The sequence below is a fragment of the Lemur catta genome, chromosome 4 (assembly GCF_020740605.2).
Source record: "Lemur catta isolate mLemCat1 chromosome 4, mLemCat1.pri, whole genome shotgun sequence".
Lineage (NCBI taxonomy): Eukaryota > Metazoa > Chordata > Mammalia > Primates > Lemuridae > Lemur > Lemur catta.
The window spans coordinates 31,492,344-31,515,731 of NC_059131.1; the positions used below are offsets into that span (position 1 = coordinate 31,492,344).

At 37.4% G+C, this 23,388-nt stretch overlaps 1 protein-coding gene across 5 annotated transcripts in view; it reads left to right on the forward strand.

Moving 5' to 3' along the window:
- MTA3 (metastasis associated 1 family member 3) overlaps positions 1-23,388 on the forward strand; it is a 224,326-nt gene that overhangs the window by 120,616 nt on the left and 80,322 nt on the right. For all 5 annotated transcript variants that reach the window (XM_045549481.1, XM_045549482.1, XM_045549484.1 and 2 more), the window contains 2 exons: positions 8,204-8,306; positions 11,377-11,476. In XM_045549481.1, the coding sequence (XP_045405437.1) occupies positions 8,204-8,306; positions 11,377-11,476 (203 nt within the window). The remainder of the gene's footprint in view (positions 1-8,203; positions 8,307-11,376; positions 11,477-23,388) is intronic.

Genomic DNA, 23,388 nt, shown 5'->3' on the forward strand with positions numbered 1-23,388 from the left:
CTCTTCCGGATTTCACTAAGATTCTGGTTGACCTTGCATTAATATTATATATTACTTGGGGAGCCACTGATCATTTTATAATATTGAGTAGCATGTAGATTTGTTTTTAGGTGTTTGTTCTATTCCAGTGATTTGTCAGTTCTTGCTCGGATCCATTGCAGTTTTAATCATAGAGGATTGGTAGTATGTGTTAATGTCTGGGAACCCTAGTCCCTTCTGGTAGCTCTTACTTTTCAGTGTTTTCCTATCCACTGCTGCATGCTATTTTTTTGCAAATGAACTTCATGAGCTACTTGACTAGCACCTGGAAAAAAGTCCTTCCTATTTTCATTGGGGTTGCAGTTTAAGCTAATCTACGGAGAATAGGCATTTTGATGATGTTGGAATGTCCTAACCAGAAATAAAGGAATGTCTTTCCCTTTCTTCAAGGCTACTTTTGGGTATTGTGGGAATGGTAGTTGTTTTTTAAAATATAGTTTTAGTCATATAGGTTATAAATGTTTCTTATTTGTTTTTACATTTTATGACTTGTTAACTTTTTGTATTCATCTTTAACAAAGAAAAACACCGGATTTGTAGATTTTAGAGAAAATTACCAGTTTTTCATCATAAATGTAGAAGTTGTTTTAGACTCTTATTTCATTCTGAAACATTTAGCATATACAGAATGTTTTTCACTTGTAATCAGGCAACTGACTAGATGCAAAGTTTACAGAACTCCTTTTCTTTTTTCTAATTAATTTTGGGGGCAGATGGAATAAGAAGGATAATAGTGTATACCAACAGATAAAGTACACTTGAAAAACACGGACACTGCCATCACAGAAACTTCCATACATAGCTAGCTAGTACCTGGTTGTAGGGAAATTAAATAGTAGAGAAAATATCATATTCAAGAACAGATGTTTAGGACTTGTTGGAATCCGTGCTTTACTAACCCTTTGATACTCCCGAGTGGCCAGATTCTAATTTGCATTGGCTTGCAATATGGAACCGGAATTAATATCTTGGGTAGGTGGCAGCAGCAGCACCGTGCCAGAATATGTTACAGGCTTGCTTTCTTTCTGAACATGTCTTGATGAATTCTAGGAGATTGTTCTGGCATTTGTCTCACTAGGGAATATATCTTTTTGTGTCTTTTGAATCTTTAAATTTATTTATGGCTACCTACCACCCAACAAACTCTAAAGATGTGTATGTAGTTTGTAAATGAAGTAAAGTTTTCTTTGAGATTTTATTTTATTTTAGTTTAGTTTTTAGTTTAGTTTTGAGACAGTCTCGCTCTGTTGCCCGGACTAGAGTGCTGTGGCATCAGCCTAGCTCACAGCAACCTCAAACTCCTGGGCTCAAGTGATCTTCCTGCCTCAGCCTCCTGAGTAGCTGGGACTATAGACGTGCACCACCATACCCGGCTAATTTTTTCTATTTTTAGTTGCCCAGCTAATTTTTTTCTATTTTTAGTAGAGACTGGGTCTCACTCTTGCTCAGGCTGGTCTTGAACTCCTGACCTCAAGTGAGCCTCCTGCCTCGGCCTCCCAGAGTGCTACGATTACAGGTTTGAGCCACCATGCCCAGCCTGAGATTTTATTTTTTAAATTTTTTATGTTCAATATTTTAATAAATGTATTTCAGTATAAAAAACTATCAAGACGGTACATAAGGATGGACATTCAGATCAGTAGAACAGAACAGAGAATCCAGAAATAGACCTGTACGTATTTCTTTAAGCTAAAGGTGATAGAACAATTGGATGTCCATATATTTTTAACAAAGAACCTCTGCCCTTATCTCACATCATACACAAATATGAACTTGAAATGGCTCACCAATATAAATGTAAAAGCTTAAATTATGAAAACTTCTAGATGAAAATTAGGGGAGTATCTTCGTGACCTTAGAGTTAGCAGATTTCTTAGGTAAGACACAAAAAGTGTGGACCATTAAAAAAAAATCTTTGATAAACTGAACTTTATCAAAATTAAAAGCTTCTGCTCTTCAAAAGACACTGTTAAGGCAATGCAAAGACAAGCCACAACTGGGAGAAAATATTTGCAACACATATATTTGATAAAGGATTTGTATCCAGGCTATATAAGTATTTTTACAGCTTCATAATTAGAAGATAATCTAATTTTTAAAAATGGGCAAAAGATCTGTAACAGAACTTCACAGAAGATACACAAATGGCCGATAAGACATGCAAATATTTTTAATGTCGTAAGTCATCAGGGAAATGCAAATGAAAACCCCAGTGAGATACTACTAGCTAAAAATTTAAAGGCTTACAATGTCAAATACTGGCAAAGATGCTGCGCAACTGGAATTCTCATTTAATGTTGGTGTAAATGTAAAATGAAAAACGATTAGGCAGTTTCTTATAACATTAAACATACATTTACCATATGATCTAGCAATTCCACTCCTAGATTTTTATCCGAGGCCTTACACAAAAATGTTTAAGATTCATTCATAATAGCCAAAAATGGAAATGACTAAAATATCCATCAACAGGTGGATAGACAAATTGTGCTATAGTCATATAATAGGATACTAGTTCGTCGTAAAAAGGAGCAAACTAATAATACAAACAACCACATGGATGAATTTCAAAAATACTATTCTGAACAAAAGAAAGCAGAAACAGGCGGGGCTAGAGGTGACTCACACCTGTAACCTTAGCACTTTGGGAGGCTGAGGCAGGAGGTTAGTTTGAGGCCAGGAGGGCAACATAACAAGACACCGTTTCTACAAAAAATAAAAGAATTAGCCAGGCATGGTGGTGTCTGCCTGTAGTCCCAGCTGCTTGGGATGCTGAGGTCGGTAAGCCACCTGAGTCCAGGAATTCGAGGCTGCCAGTGAGCTATGATCATGCCATCGCACTCCAGCCTGGGTGACAGCAATACCCCATCTCAAAAAAAAAAAGGCAGACACAGAAGAGGATATGGTGCATGACTAAAACTCTAGAAAAGACTAATTTATTAGGGATAGGGGTGGGGGCTGGGGAATTGACTAGGAAAAAGCCCAGGGGTACTTTTCGGGGTCATAGAAATATTCTGTATCTGGTTATAGTGGTTACATGGTATATACATTTGTCAAAACTCATCAAATTGTTCCACTTAAAATGGGTGCATTTTATTGCATGAGAATTATACCTCAGTAAAGTTGATTGAAAAAAATGGATGTGGGCAAAGGGTTAACAAAAGTCTTTCTTCTGTTTGAGAATTTGACTTCTGGTTAACTCTCTAGCTGTATTCCTTGGTAACCAGATAAAGGTAGAATATGAAGTATGTGACCAGCAACAGTGCTTATGATAAAAATTACCCCTGTTGGTAACGTATGTGTGGACAGAGAAGAATTGTAGTTGAACTATGAATACCTGACAAGAAGCTGTAACTCTGGGCTTCCTAGAAGGTGGTTCTTGAGATGGAACGTGTCCCTTGTGAAGACCCTAGAAGCTACACCTATGGAATTGTCATAAGACACAGTAGCTTCTGTGAAGCGTAAGATTTGGAAGCCAGAGTGACTCCTACCCGGCCTGGTAGGGATCTCATCTCCTTGGGTGTGAGCCGTCATCTAGGATCCAAAGCTGTAGCCTTGATGACTATACATAAAGCACCGCATGGATTCCAGTTATGAAGGGCTTTGGCGTTAGAGAGACTAGTGCAGGAAATGAGGAACTGAAGAAGTTGCTGTCGCTCATTTGGAAGAATCCCAAGCTGAAGTCAGCGATCCAGACTCAGGTGGGCCGCCTCGGCATTGGTGGGTTCACCAGCAGTCTTGGCAAGGCAGCAGCAGGTCCGCCCTCACTCCAGAGCAACTGTAAGACGCTGGTCTCCCCTCTCAATCCTTTCTCTAGGTCCTTTTCCTGCCCAAAAGCTCTGTCCCCACCCTATCAGGGTCCACCCCCAAAACCTTTGAGATTTTAAATCTTTCATGGAAATTTTTTTTTTTTTTTTTTTTTTTTGAGGCAGGGTCCCACTCTGTTGCCTAGACTAGAGTACCGTGGCGTCAGCCTAGCTCACAGCAACCTCAAACTTCTGGGCTCAAACAATCCTTCTGCCTCAGCCTCCCAAGTAGCTGGGACTACAGGCATGTGCCACCATGCCTCGCTAATTTTTTTTCTATATATTTTTAGTTGTCTAGATAATTTCTTTCTATTTTTTAGTAGAGACGGGGTTTCGCTCTTGCTCAAGCTGGTCTCGAACTCCTGAGCTCAAACGATCCTCCTGCCTCGGCCTCCCAGAGTGCTAGGATTACAGGCATGAGCCACAGCGCCCTGCCCATTTCATGGAATTTGAATAAACTACCTAGAGAATTTTCCATAGAGAAAGATGTCATCGTACATGGGAAGTTTCGAATTACTATTTAAATGTATTTCATATACTACTGGAGTTTTAAGCAAGAAATCTATTTTACATATTACATTTAAAATTTTAACTGTTAAAAAGTGGTATAATAACATTAAATTATTAAACTAAAATGACTCTGGATTCACAGATTTGGACAAAACCTGGGTGTACTTTTTTGTTGTTGTTGTTGTTGTTTTGTTTTTGTTTTGTTTTAAGAGAAAGGATCTTGCTCTATTGCCCATACTGGAATGCAGCGGTATGATCACACCTCGCTGCAGCCTTGGACTCCTGGGCTCCAGTGATCCTCCTGTTTCAGCCTCCTGAGTAGCTAGGACTATAGGCGCATGCCACCACGCCTGGCTAATTTCTTTTCTTCCTTCCCTCCCCTCCTCTCCCCTTTCCTCCCCCTTTCCCCTTTCATTTTTCCTTTCTTTTTCCCTTTCCTTCTTTTCTTTCAAGATAGGGTTTCGTTATATTGCCTGGTCTTGAACTCCTGGGCTCAAGTGATCCTCCCGCCTTAGCCTCCAAAGTAGCTGAGACTACAGCCACTGTGCCTAGCTAATTTTTTTCTTTTCATTTTTGTTTCTTATTATGTTGCCCAGGCTGGTCACAAATGCCTGGCCTCCAGCTTTCCTCTAGCCTCGGCCTCCCAAAATTCTGGGATTTCAGGCATGTGCCCAGCCTGACTTTTTTTTTTTACAATGTGGTGGATGCTAATCAATTTAAAAACACCAGCCTGTAACAATTGTGTAAATAGATAGTCATTGCAATCATATAGAACAGTAATTCTCAACTCTGGCAATTTTTGTAACCCAGGGTACATAAGATAATGTGTGGACATTTTTAGTTTGTCACAACTGTTGGAGGAAGTGGAAATAGGAAAGGCGGAGGGAGCATGCTACTGTTATCTAGTTGGTAGAGGCCAGGGATGCTGCTAAGGATCCTATAATACACAGCAAGTATTGGACCCAAAGTGTCAATAGTGCTTAGATTGAGAATCCTGCTATAAAGCATTCCTTAGGACGTAGCATTCAATAAATGTTAGTTAATACTTACATAATTATAAAAATACTTAAATTTTCATATGATCCAGTTTCTTTCCATACTTTTGATAGTTTCTTTTTGTGCTAATACAATATTGTTTTGATTACTGTTGTATAATCTAATCCAGTTTTAGTTAATCTTATTTTAATAACTGACTTATAGAGATTAATATTGAAATAATTTTATCTTCTTTCAAAACTAATTATATAGTCATGCATCACTTAATGACGTTCATACGTTCTGAGACACGTGTCTTTAGGCAATTTCATCATTGTGTGAATATCATAGAGTATTACTTACACAAACCTAGCAGGCATAGCCTACTGTACAACTAGACTACATGGTATATGGCCTATTGCTCCTAAGGTACAAACCTGTTGAGCATGTTACTGCACTGAATACTGTAGGCAATTGTAACGAATGGTAAGTATGTGTGTGTCTAAGCATGTCTAAACATAGAAAAGGTACAGTAAGAAGATGCTATAAAAGATAAAAATGGTACCTGTATAGGATACTTACCATGAATGGAACTTGCAGGGCTAGAACTTGCTCTGGATGAGTCAGAGAGTGGTGAGTTAATGTGGAGGCCTAGAACTAATAAATTAATCTTACTTTACTGTAACTTTTTTAGTTTATAAACTTAAAAAAAATTTTTTTAAGAAGCTTTTTGACTCTCTTAAAATGACACTTAGCTTAAAACACAAACACTAGAAGACTCAAAGAAGAGTCAGATGACTGAAGTATTTATATCATCCTGAGGTTATAGAACGAAGAGGGGCTTGGGGCTTTTTGTGGGGGCAGGGGGCGACATGGGTTAGGGGAGAGGGAAAGGAGGAAAGCATGGCCAGCAAAGGCTGTGAAGCTGTCTTGTTACTAGATAAAATCTCTCAGGTAATCCTGCAGCTGCTCTCAGAAAGAATAGATGTGTAGGGGTCTCTTCTTGCAGCAGCTGCACAAGCACAGAGTACGAGCTGCGGCGGCGGGAGTCATGGCAGGACAAGCATTTATAAAGTTTCTTCCGCCTGTTGACCGAGTATTGATTGAAAGGAATGCAGCCAAAACTGTAAGCAAAGGAGGCATTATGCTTCCAGAAAAATCTCAAGGAGAAGTGTTGCAAGCAACAGTAGTGGCTGTTGGATTGGGCTCTAAAGGAAAGGGTGGAGAGATTCAACCAGTTAGTGTGAAAGTTGGAGATAAAGTCCTTTTCCCAAAATATGGAGGCACCAAAGTAGTTGTAGATGACAAAGATTATTTCTTATTTAGAGATGGTGACATTCTTGGAAAGTATGTAGACTGAAATAAATCACTATTGAAATGGCATTGACATGAAGCTCATTCTACTGAAGCTCTGAAATCTTTCATCGTGTAAATAATTTTCATGTCTCTCTTTTATAATAAACTAATGATGTCTAAACTGCTGAAAAAAAAAGAAAGAATAGATATAGCCCCTATGGTAATGTGTCTCTGTCAGACCTCCAGTCTCCTTTTTCTATGAGTTAGTCTTTCCTAGATCTGGATAAAGGGGACTCAGAGAAAGCCTGTTTGCATCTGCTGTTTACTTCACTTCACTGATGTTCGTTTCTTCTACAGGGCAATTGTGCCCACAAAAGAGCTTTTTAGGGCTGTTAGAGGCAGGGTCTCACTATGTTGTTGCCTAGGATGGCCTCAAACTTGAACTCTTGGGCTCAAGATATCTTCCTATATCAGCCTCCTAAGGAACTGAGACTACGGCATATGCCACTGTACCCAGCTGAAATTTCTTTATGTAAAACCTCCAATTTTATTTCTTAGTGTTTTATGTTTTTATTGTTACAATGAATGTGATTTTTTTTTTACATTATATTTTCTTTGTTTGGAAAGCCATTGTGGTTTTTTTGTATTTGTTTTTTATTGTGCCATTTTAATAACGTATTATTCCTTTGATTTATAACTTAATACATTATTGGCCAGAACTCATATTGAACAAAAATGATGATAAATGTCATCCTTGTATGTTTCTGAATTAAATATAGTATAAAAAGCGTAGTACTCTGATGGCTGGTGCAATAAAAAATGAATTTTATTTAGAACAAAGAGTATTTCTAATTGTCCAGGAAAGGGCCTCTAGGATGACAGTTTCATACAACCTTAGTTTTTTAGAATATTTGAGCAACATTTTGTGCTGAAGGTAATTAGTAATATATCATAACTCACTTCTCCTAACTGTCTTCTCTCATTCCCATTAATGTACTCCAGACAGAATGAGCTGCTTTCTCTATCACATTTTGATGCTCAGTGACTATGTTTATGTTCTCATTTCTTTTTTAAAGTCCTTTTCCCCTACCAGTACATTCATACCATGTAGTTCTCAGCAGAAGTGCCACCTCCTTCATGATGTTGTTTCCTAGCTAGCCTGAAATGATTTCCCTAATCTTCGGATTCTTACAGCTATATCTACATGTCTCTTATGGCTTTTGTTTGTATCATTACGTAAGTTTTATCGTAGTTTAAGTGACTGTGGTAGTGGTGCTTTCTTTTTCATCTTTATATCTCTTAGCGTAGGGCATAGTGCCCCTCACACATAGAAGTATGTACTCTGGAAAAGATGTTAACGACTAAATGAAGGTACCATAGGATTGCTTTCGTTCTTTTATCATCAGTGTTCACTTTACAAAGTGTTGTACATCTGCCGTTTAAAAGAGTGTACCAGAACTATGAACATTTACCTTGCATTCAAACATTTCTAATGCTATGGTGACCGTTCTCATTAACCATATGGAGACAGCGTTTCTTGTGAGTAACAGGACTCCATTTCATTTGTTTTTGGACAGGAGAATCAGATGAGAGGGAACAGTCAAAATTGGAAGTTAAAGTTTGGGACCCAAATAGCCCACTTACAGATCGACAGATTGACCAGTTTTTAGTTGTAGCACGGTGAGTATGTCATTATTGAATCAAGGAATATCTTTTCTTTTATAAAAGAATTTATAGGTATTTGTACATTCCTTTTTTTTGTATGCTACTTTTCTTACATTGGTTGTATTATTCTTTTTCTAGTTATATAAGAAAGTTTAGTATTAATACATATCATACCATGTCCTAAATAATAGTTTACTATCATTAATTTCTATTTTAAATGAAAATAGGTTTATTAATTTTTGCTCATAAAGAAAACAAAAGAAATTGAATCCCTGAAATCCCGTATCTTTAATGGAAGCAGTGATCTCATTTACTGTAGACATGGATCATTCGAGTATCAATAAGTACATGCTGTCGGAATCCCTCTCGCTGCATCCGTGTTTGAGGAGGCCTGTTGCTAAGCACAGAGCTTTCTTTGCAAGCATTCAGCCTGCTGCCTGGCTAGCCTGCTTCCTTCCTCCTCCTCTTTTCTGAGAAAATGAATGGGGCAGAATTTTATTTTTATTTTTTCAATTATAACGATAAATGATGCTCATGGGGAAAATGGCCCCAAAACAGAAAATAATTGAAATTATCATAGCATTGTTATAGTGGAAAAATTGGAAAAAACCTAAGGTGGTATACTCATTTAGTGGAATATTACTTACAGCAATTAAATGAATGAGTTAGAACTATATGTAGCAAAGAGATAATTTGAAAGATAATATTTTGAGGATACATACAATATGATCATTTATGTGTATATGGAGTAGTCATTTATGAAAAGTTCTATAATGTACAAAGCAATGCTTTATTTCATTAATGGATTTTTTTATACATTAATGGAGGATATACAGGCGGTTTTAACGAAATTTACATAGTTCTTTTTTTTTTTTTTTTTGAGACAGAGTCTTGCTTTATTGCCCAGGCTAGAGTGAGTGCCATGACGTCAGCCTAGCTCACAGCAACCTCAAACTCCTGGGCTTAAGCGATCCTACTGCCTCAGCCGCCCAAGTAGCTGGGACTACAGGCATGCGCCACCATGCCCGGCTAATTTTTTTCTATATATGTTTTAGTTGGCCAGATAGTTTCTTTCTATTTTTAGTAGAGACTGGGTCTCACTCTTGCTCAGGCTGGTCTCGAACTCCTGAGCTCAAACGATCCGCCCACCTCGGCCTCCCAGAGTGCTAGGATTACAGGCGTGAGCCACCACGCCCGGGTACATAGTTCTTTTCTTTAAAAAATGAACCAAACATGGCAAAATGTTAAAATCAATTAGATCTGGACATAGATGCATGAGTCTTCAGTGTATTATTTTCTAATTTTCTTTTGAACTCTTTTCATAATACAAATGAAAAAAATAGTCTTAGCTCATCCTTACATAGCACTGTTCATAGAGCTGGTCACCATGGATTGTCACACTTTGAATGGGTGACCAGACACTGGGACTCCAGAGCCCCTCACTGAGCAAGCACTATGCAATTGGATGGAGACACTTGATGTACATCATTGGGGAGGGGCCATTCAGTTGAATGGAGGAGACTGAAGATTCAGGAGTGGAAATGAGTTATTGATGGAACCCCTGGCCTAGGGACCCCAGACAAATTATCCAAATTGTGGATTATTTAGGAGATGTTGCAGTTTTCAAATTTGATTTGCATTCTGTTTATTCCTTTTCCTGATTGCCAAGGGCTAATATGTTTTCTTTTCCTTTGAAGCCAGCATGAGGGATATACCAAGGGCTTGGTCCCTAGTATCTTTTTATTTTCAATATTTAAAAAAAATCTTCAGATGCAAATTAAGGCCACAGTCAAATGCCACTGCCCATCTATTAGAATGGTGAAAATTTCAGAGTCAGTGTCAAGCATTGGTGAAGATGTGGAAGAACCAGCAGTCTCCTTGGAGTAAAAATTGGTACAACTACTTTGGAAAATGATTGGCTATCCTCTAATGCATAACATCCCTTAAGTTTCACTCCTAAATATATACCTGGCAAAAATGTATACACCCTTGCACCAAAAGATATGTATACAAATGGCATGCATGGCACTATTCATAGTACCCCAAACCAGAAGTGACGTGGAATGTGAATCAGCAATAGAGCAGAGGTGGGGGTGGGGAATGGTACAAAAGAATGCTGCATAGTAGGTTAAATGAATGGACACAGCTGTAGTCACCATTGTGGATGAATCCGCAAACATCATTTTGAACACAAGAAGCTGAACAGAGAGTGTAGTGTCTATATTGCCATCCTATTTGAGCCAAACTAATAGGTGGTGGTGGAATCCAGGATGCCGGCTCCCTTTGGGAAGGAGCATGAGAAGCCTCCTGGGTTGCTGGCCATGTTCTTTCTGGGCCTGGATGTTTATGACATGGGTGCGGTACATTCACTTTATGATAACTATACATCGCTGTACATTGTGTACTTTACTGCATGTATGTTATATTTTAATTAAAATATTTAGAAAAATCTCTTCCTCAGCTAACATGTTTAAAATATGGGTAGTAAGCAACGAGTCTTATCTTCATTTCATGCTGTACCTGTTGAGGTTAGGGTTCCTTACATAGAGGAAGCCCTTCTAAATCATTAAATGGAAATCATTGTTGTGGTAATTTTTTTTAAATGGGATTTTTGTGGAAGTCTATTTTTATATTGAGTCATCACGGGAAGGGGTTGCTATAGTTAATGATATTTCAAGGAAAAAATGTTGCTGGGATTTCATAATTTGGGCTAAAAAAGTGATCAGAACTTGCTTTGCTGTAATAGTCAAACTCTGCAGCTCACTGACTTTTTATTTTTTGAGCCAATTTGGATACGAATGGTTTATTCTGTGGCATTTTATAATAGATCTTCCCTTTCCTTTATGCCCACATGAGCTATTTTTTCTTGGTTTAATTATGAGGATCCGTTTATGGTAAATTGGCTTGTCAATTATTAAATCTTACAGAAGGAAAATACTTTTTACTTGATATTTGATTCTCAATCTCCCAACAACTTGTTTTGCTTTTTCTTTTACAATTTTTCATTCACTACCCAAATATGTTTTTTTAAATATACAAAAATAACAAGCTTAATTTTTTCTCATTGTGTTTGTGGTTTATTCAGTGCTGTTGGGACATTCGCTAGAGCCCTTGATTGCAGCAGTTCTGTGAGGCAGCCTAGTTTGCATATGAGTGCTGCTGCGGCTTCCCGAGACATCACGTTGGTAAGGCACTCTTCAAAATTTTAGGATTATTTATCCTTTTGCTACTTTTAAATTATTAAGCCATTAAGCAATACTGTAAACCTGGGAACTTTCTTGTTCTGAGCCCTACAGACTGCTAGGTTGATTTGACTTGGCTATAGTTGGTTAACTGGGTTCCTAAGTCACTCTTCTGTTTGTGAACTAAGAGAAGAATGACTATTCCATGGAGGAGGTGTGAAATGGCAAAACAACATTTTGGGGAGGACACAATTTACCATTTTGATTTATCTGTTTTAATGTTTTTGTTGTTGTTGTTGTTGTTGTTGTTGTTGTTGTTGTTTTTTGAGTTGGTTTCTTGCTATGTTGCCCAGGGTGGTCTCGAACTCCTAGGCTTAAGCGATTCTCTCGCCTCAGGTTCCCAAGGAGCTGGGACTGCAGGTGCGTGCCAGCTGCCCAGGTTGATTTTACTTTTTCTATGGACTGAGTCTATGTACTTACGTAGTTGTAGAACATACATAATGCTTTTTAATTTTTTTTTTATGTGAAAGTGATCTCCTCTTGAAACTTGCTGTAGGAGTTACTTTGTCGTCATGTCATTAGTCAATATCAATATTTAAAGTTTTTCGTGCCTGTTCACTAGAAACAGGACTGTTTTCTTACGTTATTTCATTATATTATGGTTGCTATCTTTTAAATCTATTTAATCTTTTCTTTTCGTGATCAAATGAAGCTACCCATATTCAGTTTAATTATGCCACTAATACCAGCTGTGGCCAGGAATTGGGCCTGGCACACGTTTCTCTGCATGTTCCAAAAAAGTAGACCTGTAGGTTTTTTGCCAATCAAAATTACTTATTAATATTATATCTGATCCCTATAATGCTTTGTAGTAGGCATGATAGGGTGCTCATTTTACAGATGAGAGAACTGAGGTTTGATGAGGTATTTGGCCAATATTTATTACATAAAACAAAAGTTTCAAATTTGTTTTTTGACAGAATGGAATACAATGAATGATAGGTTTTATTACTTTCTCATTATATACCAATTTGAAATGCTCTTCACAAAATATTTGTTGTGATACTGTAAAAACTCATGTAGGAATGCAAATCAAATTTGTTTCATATGCTTTCTGTGTATTTCTGTACAATTATAGATTATGACCATTAGTGGTCTGTAGCCCCTATACGACCCCTTTTCTTATCCTTTTTCTAAGATTGGAATGTTGTTTCTTCTGTAAACTTTGTTCTATAAAGTTTTGTTCTCTCCATTGGGGCATTAATATTTTATCCACAGTTTTAGGATTTCCAAAATACATTTGTATTTTGATTGTTTAGAACTTGGAGAGTAGGCTCTGTGCAGTGGCTCACACCTGTAATCTGAGCACTTTGGGAGGTCTAGGTGGGCAGATTGCTTGAGGCCAGGAGTTTGAGACCAGCTATTTTGGGAAAATCCCAGTACAGTATAGAAAAACCACCCCCCAAACTGAGAGGGAGCTGAGAGACCAAAGAATGATTCAGGTAAGTCCAACTTTGGCAATTTAGATGAGTTTATTAGAGGTTATTTATAAGGGCACTTGATCCTGGGTGATACAGGAATTCCTCCCACCGGTGCTTCTTGCTAGCAAAATCCCTATCTGCCCACCCTGTGGTGTTGCTTTAGATCTCTTCCCAGTGAGTAATGCAAAGTTTGTATACTGTATCTTTGCATGTTCACAGTGAAACAAATCACTCAGACACAGTACCATCATCAACTGTACTGTCATGCAACCCATGTTATGTTAATGATATTACAATTTTCCACGAGTTGGAGATTTTAGTATTACAGTTAGCTAATGGGCACTATAGGATAACCAAAGCAGCTCTAAAGCAGTCAGGGCTGCTTTGAGCCTGCTGGCCGTTTCAAGACAGGAAAGTACTGAGGCACTCAAAAGTGCTGGGACCCTCCCCCCGCCCCAAGTAGTTACTTTGGTACCTGCTTAATTTATTTTGTAGTAATGTTGCTGAGCACTCCAGGCTAGCACAGTGTTTCTGTTATGTATGTGGTGGGGAACTTGCATTTTTTCCCCTCACCAGCTTGGGCAACATAGTAAGACGCTGTCTCTACAAAAAATTAAGAAATTAGCTGGACATGGTGGTATGTGCCTGTAGTACCAGCTACATAAGAGGCTGAGGCAAGAGGATTGCTTGAGCCCAAGAGTTTGAGGCTGCAGTGAGCTATGATGATGCCACTTGCATTCTAGCCCAGGTGACAGAGGGAGACTGTCTTAAAAAAAAAAATGTGGAGAGTATTTTACCAGAAAAACAAGAGTATAGATGTATAGATGTCATGTTTGTGCGTCATGTTTGTAAGAACTTCCAGAACTACATGGAATCTAATTAAGTACCTACTTGTATAGTTTTTCCTGTTGAAAAAGACTTTTTCTCAATTCTAATATTAATGTATGCTTATTATGAAAAATTGAAAAATAGTACAGCAGCAGCCCCCATCTTTATTCTCAATACCCAGATCAGAATGATCTATTTCGTTTCCATTTAGCCTTTTTTGTGTATTATAAACAAAAATAGCAAATTAACAGAATAGTACAAAGGATAATATAATAAAATTCCACATAATGTCACCTAAAGAAAATGTTAATATTTTAGTTCTTCCAATTTAAAAACTTTTTCTAACCATGAAAGTTAATGTTGAAGTCCCTAATATTCTCTCCTGAGTCCTATTCTTCTTCACCTCTGCCTCCTGTCAAGAGATGGCCACTGTAACAAATCTGCTATAAATCTAGTCTGTTTTTATAGTTCTACTATATATTTATGTATCCAAAACAATATAAACATTGTTTTATTTGTGCTTGAATTTATTGTGTAACATTTGCCACTTACCCATTATTGAGATCTAGCCATGTTAGTAAGTACACCCAGTTCATTCATTTCAACTGCTTTGTATAATAGTATTTGTAATATTCTTTCATGTTATACAATATTATTTGTGTATTCTGTTACCAGTGAACATCTGGAATGCTTTAAACATTTTTCTTTTGCTAGTACCCATAATGCTACATTGGAAAATTCCAGCACATGTCCCTTTGTGAGTATATACGTGAGCTTTTTAGGGTGTAACTGGAGTAGGAATGCTGATTCAGAGCATAGTGCTCATTTTGAATTAGACCACATGTAGCAAGATTTTTTGTTTTGTACACCATGGTAGAAGTTGATAGTCCCAGAAGCAGTTAATGAGGGTTCTCCTTTCTTCATTCATTTCCTTACATTATCTTCGAAACTTGGTATTTTCATGTGTTTCCTAACCTGATGCTTTTTCATTTTAATTTATATTTTCCCAGATACCTAATGACATTAGTATATTTTCATGTTTATTGGCTTTTTTCAAGTTTTCTCTTCTTTGTATTTTAGATTCATAGCCTTTGTCCTTACTTCACTTGTATTATTATTTTACTTAAAGAGTTGTATTTTCTTTTTCTTTCTGGCTTTTAAAACAACAGAAATTTATTGTCTCACAGTTTTGGAGGCCAAAAGTCCAAATTCAGAGTGTCAGCAGGGCCATGTTCCCTCTGAAACCGGCAGGGGAGGATGCTTCCCTTGCCTGGCTCCTGATGGTTTGCTGGCCATCTTTCATGTTCTTCGTGCCGCACAACTCCAGTCACTCTGTTCTTACATCATGTTTTCCCGTGTCCTATTTTTTTCTAATAGTTTTGAGGTTTTATTCATATTTAGGACTGTAAATCTATCTAGAGTTTAATTTTGTGAGTAGAGTGAGGTAGGGATCCAGTCTTGTTTTTTTTTTTTTTCCAATATGTTTAATCATTCTAACACCTTGTATTGAATTTGTTCTTTATAATTGTCCTACTATTATAGTTTAAGGTCCTGGATATACTTAGGTCTGCTTTTGGACTTTTAATCTATTCTCTTCTGTATTGTTAATCTGTTTATCCGTGTTCAAGCATCACGATTTGATTACTGATAAGACAAGTCTCATGAACTTTCTTTTTAACATAGCTGAGGTCCTTTAAAATAAGTTTTATACCCCTTCTCTCCCAATGTTTTCCCTAACTATGTAACATAAATACCTTTTCTTATCATTTATAGGAACCTACAAAGTTTTTTCCTAATGTTAGGACATCTTCCCTTGTATAGATAAACTGTTATTTAACCAGTCCCTTTAACACTTTTTTTATGAGCTAATGCTTCCCAGATTATAACCCTGGATGTGGTCCTTGTTATAGTCTAGCAAGTTCCCTCTGGCCTGTTTGAGGAGTGAGAGTGGACAAGCTTGTTCCTGAGATGGTACAGAGCTCTTGTACCAACTCAGGATCTCAAGCAGTTGGGCTGACTTGCCTGAAGGTGGGTCTGAGGGGTGCAGAGAGCACGTGTGTGGGCTTTTGGTTAGCGGCTATAGCAACTCTCTGCTTCCCACTGCTGGTGACTGTGTGAGACAGCAAGTGAAGTTCGTTTGGAAGAGGGCGAACTTTTAAAGATTTGATATTTGTTTTGTGAGTGAAGGCTATTTATACAAAAAGCGTTTTAAAGAGGACACTATTTATATACCTTCATTAGTTTAAATACATTTTATGTATATTCTCTGTAATACTTGCCTATTGTGGTCCTTTTAGTAAGTTACCTTCATACCTTCCAGTGTTTTTATCTCTTCTGTTTATTTCCTTTAGTGTTTAGTAATTTGGAAGTCACTGTTGTATCACATATATTACTTTAAGTTATTTACTACTGCTACTATTTTTTTAAGCAGAAGTAGTTTCAGAGGCTCAAGAAATTGTGCTTTGTCATGTTTGTGTAGCTGGTTTCAGAGACAGGATTTGGATTTGCTCTTGATTCTTACTGGGAAGTTCTCTGTCCTCTACCAGATTATATTTTATACCTACCCTTCTGCTTCAGATTTGTTAAAATGGCTTGGATTTAAATATCATTATTCTTTCTTTGATTAGATAGCCTGAAGAAAATATGTTCTTTTGTCTGGAACATTTAGATTCTTTTGTTTCTTGCTCAGACTACTCCAGATTCAGCTTTACTTAGGCTTTTAAGATCCCAAGACATTTCTATAAAAACGAGTGGATGTGGTTAAAAATTGATTATTAATATTTTCATTATGTGAGTTTTGCAGATTGTTTACCAAAAAGAATGTACGAAAGGTTGATAGGTTGTTTTGTGCCATTAAATGAAAATGAATTCGCCATTTGGTTGAATTTGGAACATCAAGTTCTTACTTTTCCTTCAGTGTTTATGATCCTGTACTGATCACTTTAGTACCTTTCTCCTTAAGTGACCAAACCATGGTCTGAGGCCTCCTACTACAGAGGACAGAGAGGGCAGGGCTGTGCAACTCTTGGATCTGATAGCCCTTACTAGGTGATTCTCTCTGTGACTTTCCTATGAAGACTGCAATAGGCTTTCAGCATTCCTAATGTGACACCTGTTTATCCAAGACAATATATGCCACCTGTCGAATCACCAATAATATTTTGGGAGCAAGTAATTAAGCTGCCTGCACATCACTATCTCTAGCATCTTCATTTTGAGATTTGTTATGAATGTAGCTGAACTGTCAATTTCAAACACTGCTAATCTAAGATATATAAGATTCCTAATTGTTCAAAACATTGAATCCATGGAGGCTTAAGAGATTTCACCCTTTTTTTCATTAAAACATAAAGTGTATTTTGGCTGGGTGTGGTGGCTCAGACCTGTAATCCTAGTACTTTGGGAGGCAGAGGTGGGAGGATTGCTTGAGGCCAAGAGTTCGAGAACAGCCTGGGCAACATAGGGAGACCTTGTCTTTACGGGAAAAAAAAAAAAAGTAAAAAAAAAAGTAAAGTGTATTTTGAACAATATGCAAAGGAAAAAAATCGGTTTAACCTATATTGATTTCCGTCCCTCCCTCCATGGGAACACAATTCCTTGGAACCATGGAAATGCTGAATTGGTTAGTAGTGGAAGTAAGTTAGTTGGTGGCAGTTCTAGCCTGTGACTCCCTGTGTGATGTTGGCCAGAACAGGATCTGCACCCTCCTGGCTGGAAGAGCAGTATGTCACAAGCATTATCGGGGAGCTATTGCTGGAACAAAGCCTCAGCCCAGGAGGAGTGTAGGTACTGGATTTTCTCTTTTGCCTGGACTCTGAGGACTAAATAATTTGGAGGGGGAGGGGATAAGAATAAAAGAGAAAGAGGTTTTTGAGTTGTTTGAGGCCTTAGAAATCTAGGATAGACTATTTTATAGGTGATGAGCCCCAGGCACAGAAAGTGAAGTAAATTATATAAGGACTCACATTTAATTAGTGACACAATCAGGACTAGAAACCTAGGTTTCCTGCTGCCAAGTCTGGTTCTGAGAAAGATCAGGCTGTGTTCATTTAGTAGGGAGGAAATTACATCCTGGAACACCCCTAATTTCTATATTAGATCTGAATTTGCTCTCCCCTACCCTGCATCCGTTTAGTGGCTTTTAATTGCATGTAGGTAAAAACCCAGGTCATTACTCTAGTCAGCAAGACTGTGGAGTTTGCCTGGCCTCTGTCTCCAGCCCCTTTGCCCACATACTCTCCCCTGTATCCTCTGGACTCCAGCCATGCTGTATCCTTCCTTTGGTTCCACAGTCTATGTCCTGCTGCAGAACTTTTGCATGTTCAGTTCCCTTTATTCCAGATCTTCTCACGGCCCCACATAGTTAACGTTTACTTTTTTTTTCTTCAAACCTTGGCTAATCCATCAGTTTAGGGCAGGTCACTTACTTTGTGATGTGCTCATGTAGAGAGCCAGGTATGTAATTAAACATTCATTTTTGTGATTATTTTACTAATGTCTGTCTCTCTCCCTCCCTTTCCCCACATAACGGCTTGTTGTATCCGTTAGTTTTGTGACTGTATCTGTTTTTCTTCACCTTTGAATCCACAATACCAATTACAGTACCTGACATATATATGTATTCACTAAATAGCTAGGAATGAATAAATTAATTTCTATCTCTGGGACATAGGTTCTTATTGCAGTAGGTCATTGGAGTATGTTGCTTCTATTCCTTTGTTTTAGCATTTTGATAAATCTTTTTGTTGAGAGCGTCTTATCACCAAGATTGATGTATATTTGAATTCTAATTTCATTGTACACACACAGTCTGAACACTAGATTTAAACATATGATGCACCTTTTTTTTTCTTTTTTAGGAGATGGGGTCTGGCTGTGTTGTCCAGGCTAGACTTTAACTCCTGGTCTCAAGTGATCCTCCTGAGTAGGTGTGGCTACAGGGCGCCACTGTGCCCAGCTACGATGCATTTTTTTAAAATGTAGTAAAATATACATAACATAAAATTTATCATTTTAACCATTTTAAAGTATATTAAGGAGATTCATTCCTAAGTGTATTAAGTAGATTCAGTCTGGCATTAAGTAGATTCACATTGTTATATAACTATCACCACCCATCTATCTCTAGAACTGCTTTATTTTCCCAAACTGAAACTCTGTACCCTAACTCCCCATTCCCCATCCCCTGGCTCCTAGCCCCTGGCAGCCAGCCTTCTACTTTCTGTCTCTGAGTTTGCCTACTCTGTATCATATAAATAGAACCATGCAATATTTGTCTTTTTGTTTGTGGCTTATTTTCACTTAGCTTACCTCCAAGGTTTATTCATGTTGTACCATGTGTCAGAATATCCTTCCTTATTAATGCTGAGTAATAATCCATTTTATGTGTATACCCTATTTTTTTCATCCATCAACGGACACTTGAGTTGCTGCTATCTTTTGGCTGTTTGAATAATGCTGCTATGAGCAAGGGTATACAAATGGATATGTTTTTCTGATTCTTCAGTTTTTTCCCCAGGATCTATAGCATATATATGATCCCTGTAGGCTTATGCAATTTATTTAACTTACCTATGTCTGAGTCTCCACATCAACAATGGGAATAGTGATAAAACCTACTTGCTTTGCTTCAGGAGGGTTATGAATGGGAAGGAAGAGGCAATACAGACATACTCTGTAAGTTGCTCATACATGTAACCAAGGAACAGAACTTAGTGGAAGTGCAGTGGCTCCCCAGAGTGTAGGGGCAGTTGAAGCATACCCTGGGCTCTTTTTCTCAGGCCCCTGGGTCCTGCGAGGTTCATACAGCTCTCTGCGACATCGGCTGCTCAATTTGGCTGGAAGACAACTGATTTATTCAGCAGTTTATATACCTTCATTTGAGGTAATTTTCACACGCATTGGGCTCCTCTGGCTCTTGTAGCCCAATAGAGGCCCTGTTATTATTGGGGAGAAAGCAGGCAGTGCCTCTGAATCCTGAAAAAGACCTCTGGCACCCCCTTTCTAGCCTCCGGAAAAATCTGTGTCTGAGTTCCTACCTGACATCAACTTGAGGACTCAATGAGATAAAACTTTAAAGTGTTTAGAGCAGTGTCTGCCACAGTCTCAGAGCTCAGTAAATGTTGTTATTGTTAAGAAGATGATAATGATGCATTTGTCTTTTCTACCCCCAATCTTTGTTGAGTTTCATTTACTTCTGATTTTATAGCTTTATTGATTGTCTGAAAGGAGTTTTATCATGCCATATTTGCTGTCATTATCAAATTTGAATATTGTTATTAGGCTATGATTAAGCATACCTTTTAATATCATTATTACAATGAAGTCACTGTCAGATTTAAAGTGCTTGAACAAAAGACCTTTCCTTTAAGGTGATCATCTCCTTAAAACAAGATATAATTTTTACAATACAAACTTTCCCATCAAGAATAGCTTAGACAAAACCATTTAGTTTACTGATAAGAGAAAGTTGATTTTAATCAACGATTTTATTCTTCAGATATCAACTGTTTGTAATCATGCACTTCATTCTTTTTATTTGTGAGTTTTAGGCCCTTGTGAGTACTGGGAATTTGAGAATAATTTAGAAGCCACAGCAGAAAATATAAATCTCTTTATTAACATTTTTGGCATCAACTTACATTAAAAATCTAGCCTTCAAAATAAACGTAAAGTTGATGGAAATTCATATTACTTTAAGAAACTCAATCTTATAAAACTTGCGGTAGGTACTCTTCATGTTTCCAAGACCATAAAATTAGAATTAGTATTAATAGGTACCACTGCAATAAAAAATGCGCAACATGAAGTTTTCTTTCCTGCTAAATACATCTTTAAGGCAGTAATATTCTACGTTAGGCACACTTCTTTTTGTCTGGTGATCTATTACAGATGAGTATGGAGACACTGGGGACTGTCCTAGGAGAATTGTTTGTGTGTGTTACAGTCTATTTATCCATCTTTTTCATTCAAATATAAGTTTTAATGAGTATCTTTTCTTTTTGTTTTTGGTAAATACAGTCTTACTCTACTTAGTCTTCCATGAATTTAACACTAATATAGGAAACATCACAAAGCACTATAGATTTGAACGTGGGAGAAATTTGATGAAAAAACTTTCCACAACTTTGTCTAGGTTTATTGGTGAAGAGATTTAGATGTACAAGCATGAGTTAATGAAGGCTTGTGGTTATAATTTAAAAATTTTGTTTGTAATTTGAGATATTACAAAAATAGAACAAATACTTCTTGTGTTCCCTTCGTCCAGATTCCTCAGTTACCATTTTACTGAATTTGCTTCATCATTCTTTCTCTTAATCATCAAAAGACAAAATTACAACAAATTTAGTTTAAAGATCTAATTGGCTTCTATTTATTCTGTTTATCTATAAAGTAGAATGAGTGTTCCGATGAGCTGAGCAGAGGAGATTGGCTTTATAGGCAGAAAAGGGGTAAAGAAAAGCAGAAACAGAGAATAAGAAGTGGATTGGTTGTTTCAAACTTACTTTCCTTATAAGGTTGAGAGGACTTTCTTATCATGCCTGCCCAGGTAAAGTGGACCCTTGCTAACTGGTTGCTGTGACTCCCCTGTACACTTTGATTACTTAGCACTGAGCACAAGTGACTGCATTCTGATGTGGTCTGGTCTGTTGGGGCTGTTGCAGGAGCTCAGTCCAAAATAATGGCATCCTATAAACAACATATTGTTTCTGAGTAGTTTGAGAGTAAGTTTCAGAATGGATGTCCCTCTCCAGCTAAATATTTGTGGGCATATTTCCTAAAAAATTAAAAAAAAAAAAAAACCCCAAAAAACAAAAACAAGGATATTCTCTTGTATTACCATAGTACAATTGTCAGACTCAGAATATTAACATTGTTATGGTACTTCTATCTAGAGGCTTTATTCAGATTTGCTAGTTGGCCCAGTAATGTTCTTAATAACAAAAGAAAATAATTTTTCTGGCCTAAGATCTCTCTGTGAATCACATGACATTTAGTGGCTGTGTCTCCTTCAATCCTGAACAGTTCCTAAGTCTATTTTTGTCTTTCATGACCATGGCATTTTGAAAGCATATAGGCCATTTATTTCATAGAATGTCTCTCAATTTGAGTGGTAGTTTTAATTTTATTTAAATTAGAATAAGTTGTTATTATATGAAGTCCATTTGGTCAGTTATGTCAGTCTAGGAGATTATACATTTCCCCATAAGTTTCAAATTTATTAACATAATTTTTTCAATTTTTAATTAAACAGTTGTTATATTTATAGTTGTAAATAGCTCTTCATTCCTGTTATTGTTTATATATATCATTTCCAACTTTGTTCTTGATAGTTTTGCCTGAGGTTTCTTTTTTATTAGTTATCTAAAACGAGTGAGGTTGAAATTTTATTGATTTTTTTTCTTGTATTTTTTTTTTTTTTGAGACAGAGTCTCACTCTGTCACCCGGGCTAGAGTGCCATGGTGTCAGCTTAGCTCACAGCAACCCTCAAACTCCTGGGCTCAAGCAATCCTCCCATCTCGGCTTCTGAGTAACTGGGACTACAGGCATGCACCACCACGCTCGACTAATTTTTTTTATTTTTAGTAGAGATGGGATCTTGCTCTTGCTCAGGCTGGTCTCAAACTCCTGAGCTCAAGCGATCCTCTCACCTCAGCCTCCCAGAGTGTTAGGATTATAGGCGTGAGCCACTGCACCTGGCCTTTATTATATGTGTTCTAGTTAATTTTTTACTTTTTATGTTTTCTTCCTTTTACTTTTCTTTGAGTTTTCTCTGATGCTCTTTTTCTGGATTTTTAAGACTATTTTTTTTTAGTTTATTAGATTTCATTTGTCATCTTTTTCATTATAAATGTTTATGATTGTAAATGTCCCTCTAATTATCACCTTGGCTGTAACTCATATATTCTGGTATGTAATATTTTTATTATCATTTGGTTCTAAGTATTTTCTAATTTACTTTATAATTTTTTATTCTACCTGTGAGTTAATTTCCAAGGAAATGAGGTTCACATACTTATTTTAATTGCCTGTGGTGTTGTGGTCAGAGAATGTGTATGCTACCGATTCCTTTAATATATTGAGATTTTCTTTATGGCCTAGAACAGGATTCTCCCCAATATTTTGCTCCCTAGGTCTGACTCTGGCAGCATCAAGGTCTGATCCTTGTCACATCAGCCTAGTAAAAAGGAACCTTTCTGTTTGGCTGTATTCCCCCTTGTAGCAGTCTAGAAAATACCCTCAAGGTAAAGGCCAAGGTGAGTATGGAAGCTCACCTTTCATACTTCCTTTCCAGAGGGATGATAGCCTCTCCTTGCCTGCACCGGGTGGTTCTCCAGTGTCTTCATATAGGTGTTCTTGTATATTTTTCTGGCTTGTGCCTAGAATCACAACCAGCGAGGAAGAACTTGTAGTTCTGCCCATGGTAGGTCTGGAAATGACATCTAGGGCCATGATGTCCCCATGGCCTATTGTCCACTCTAGCTTTCTTGTGATAATAATCACTAGGTATAAGTACACACAAAAACATGGCTCACAGTGTCTTGTAGGTTGAGTGAATGACAACTAGTCTTAACAAATTTGTTGATGATGTGGGGTTTTGTTTT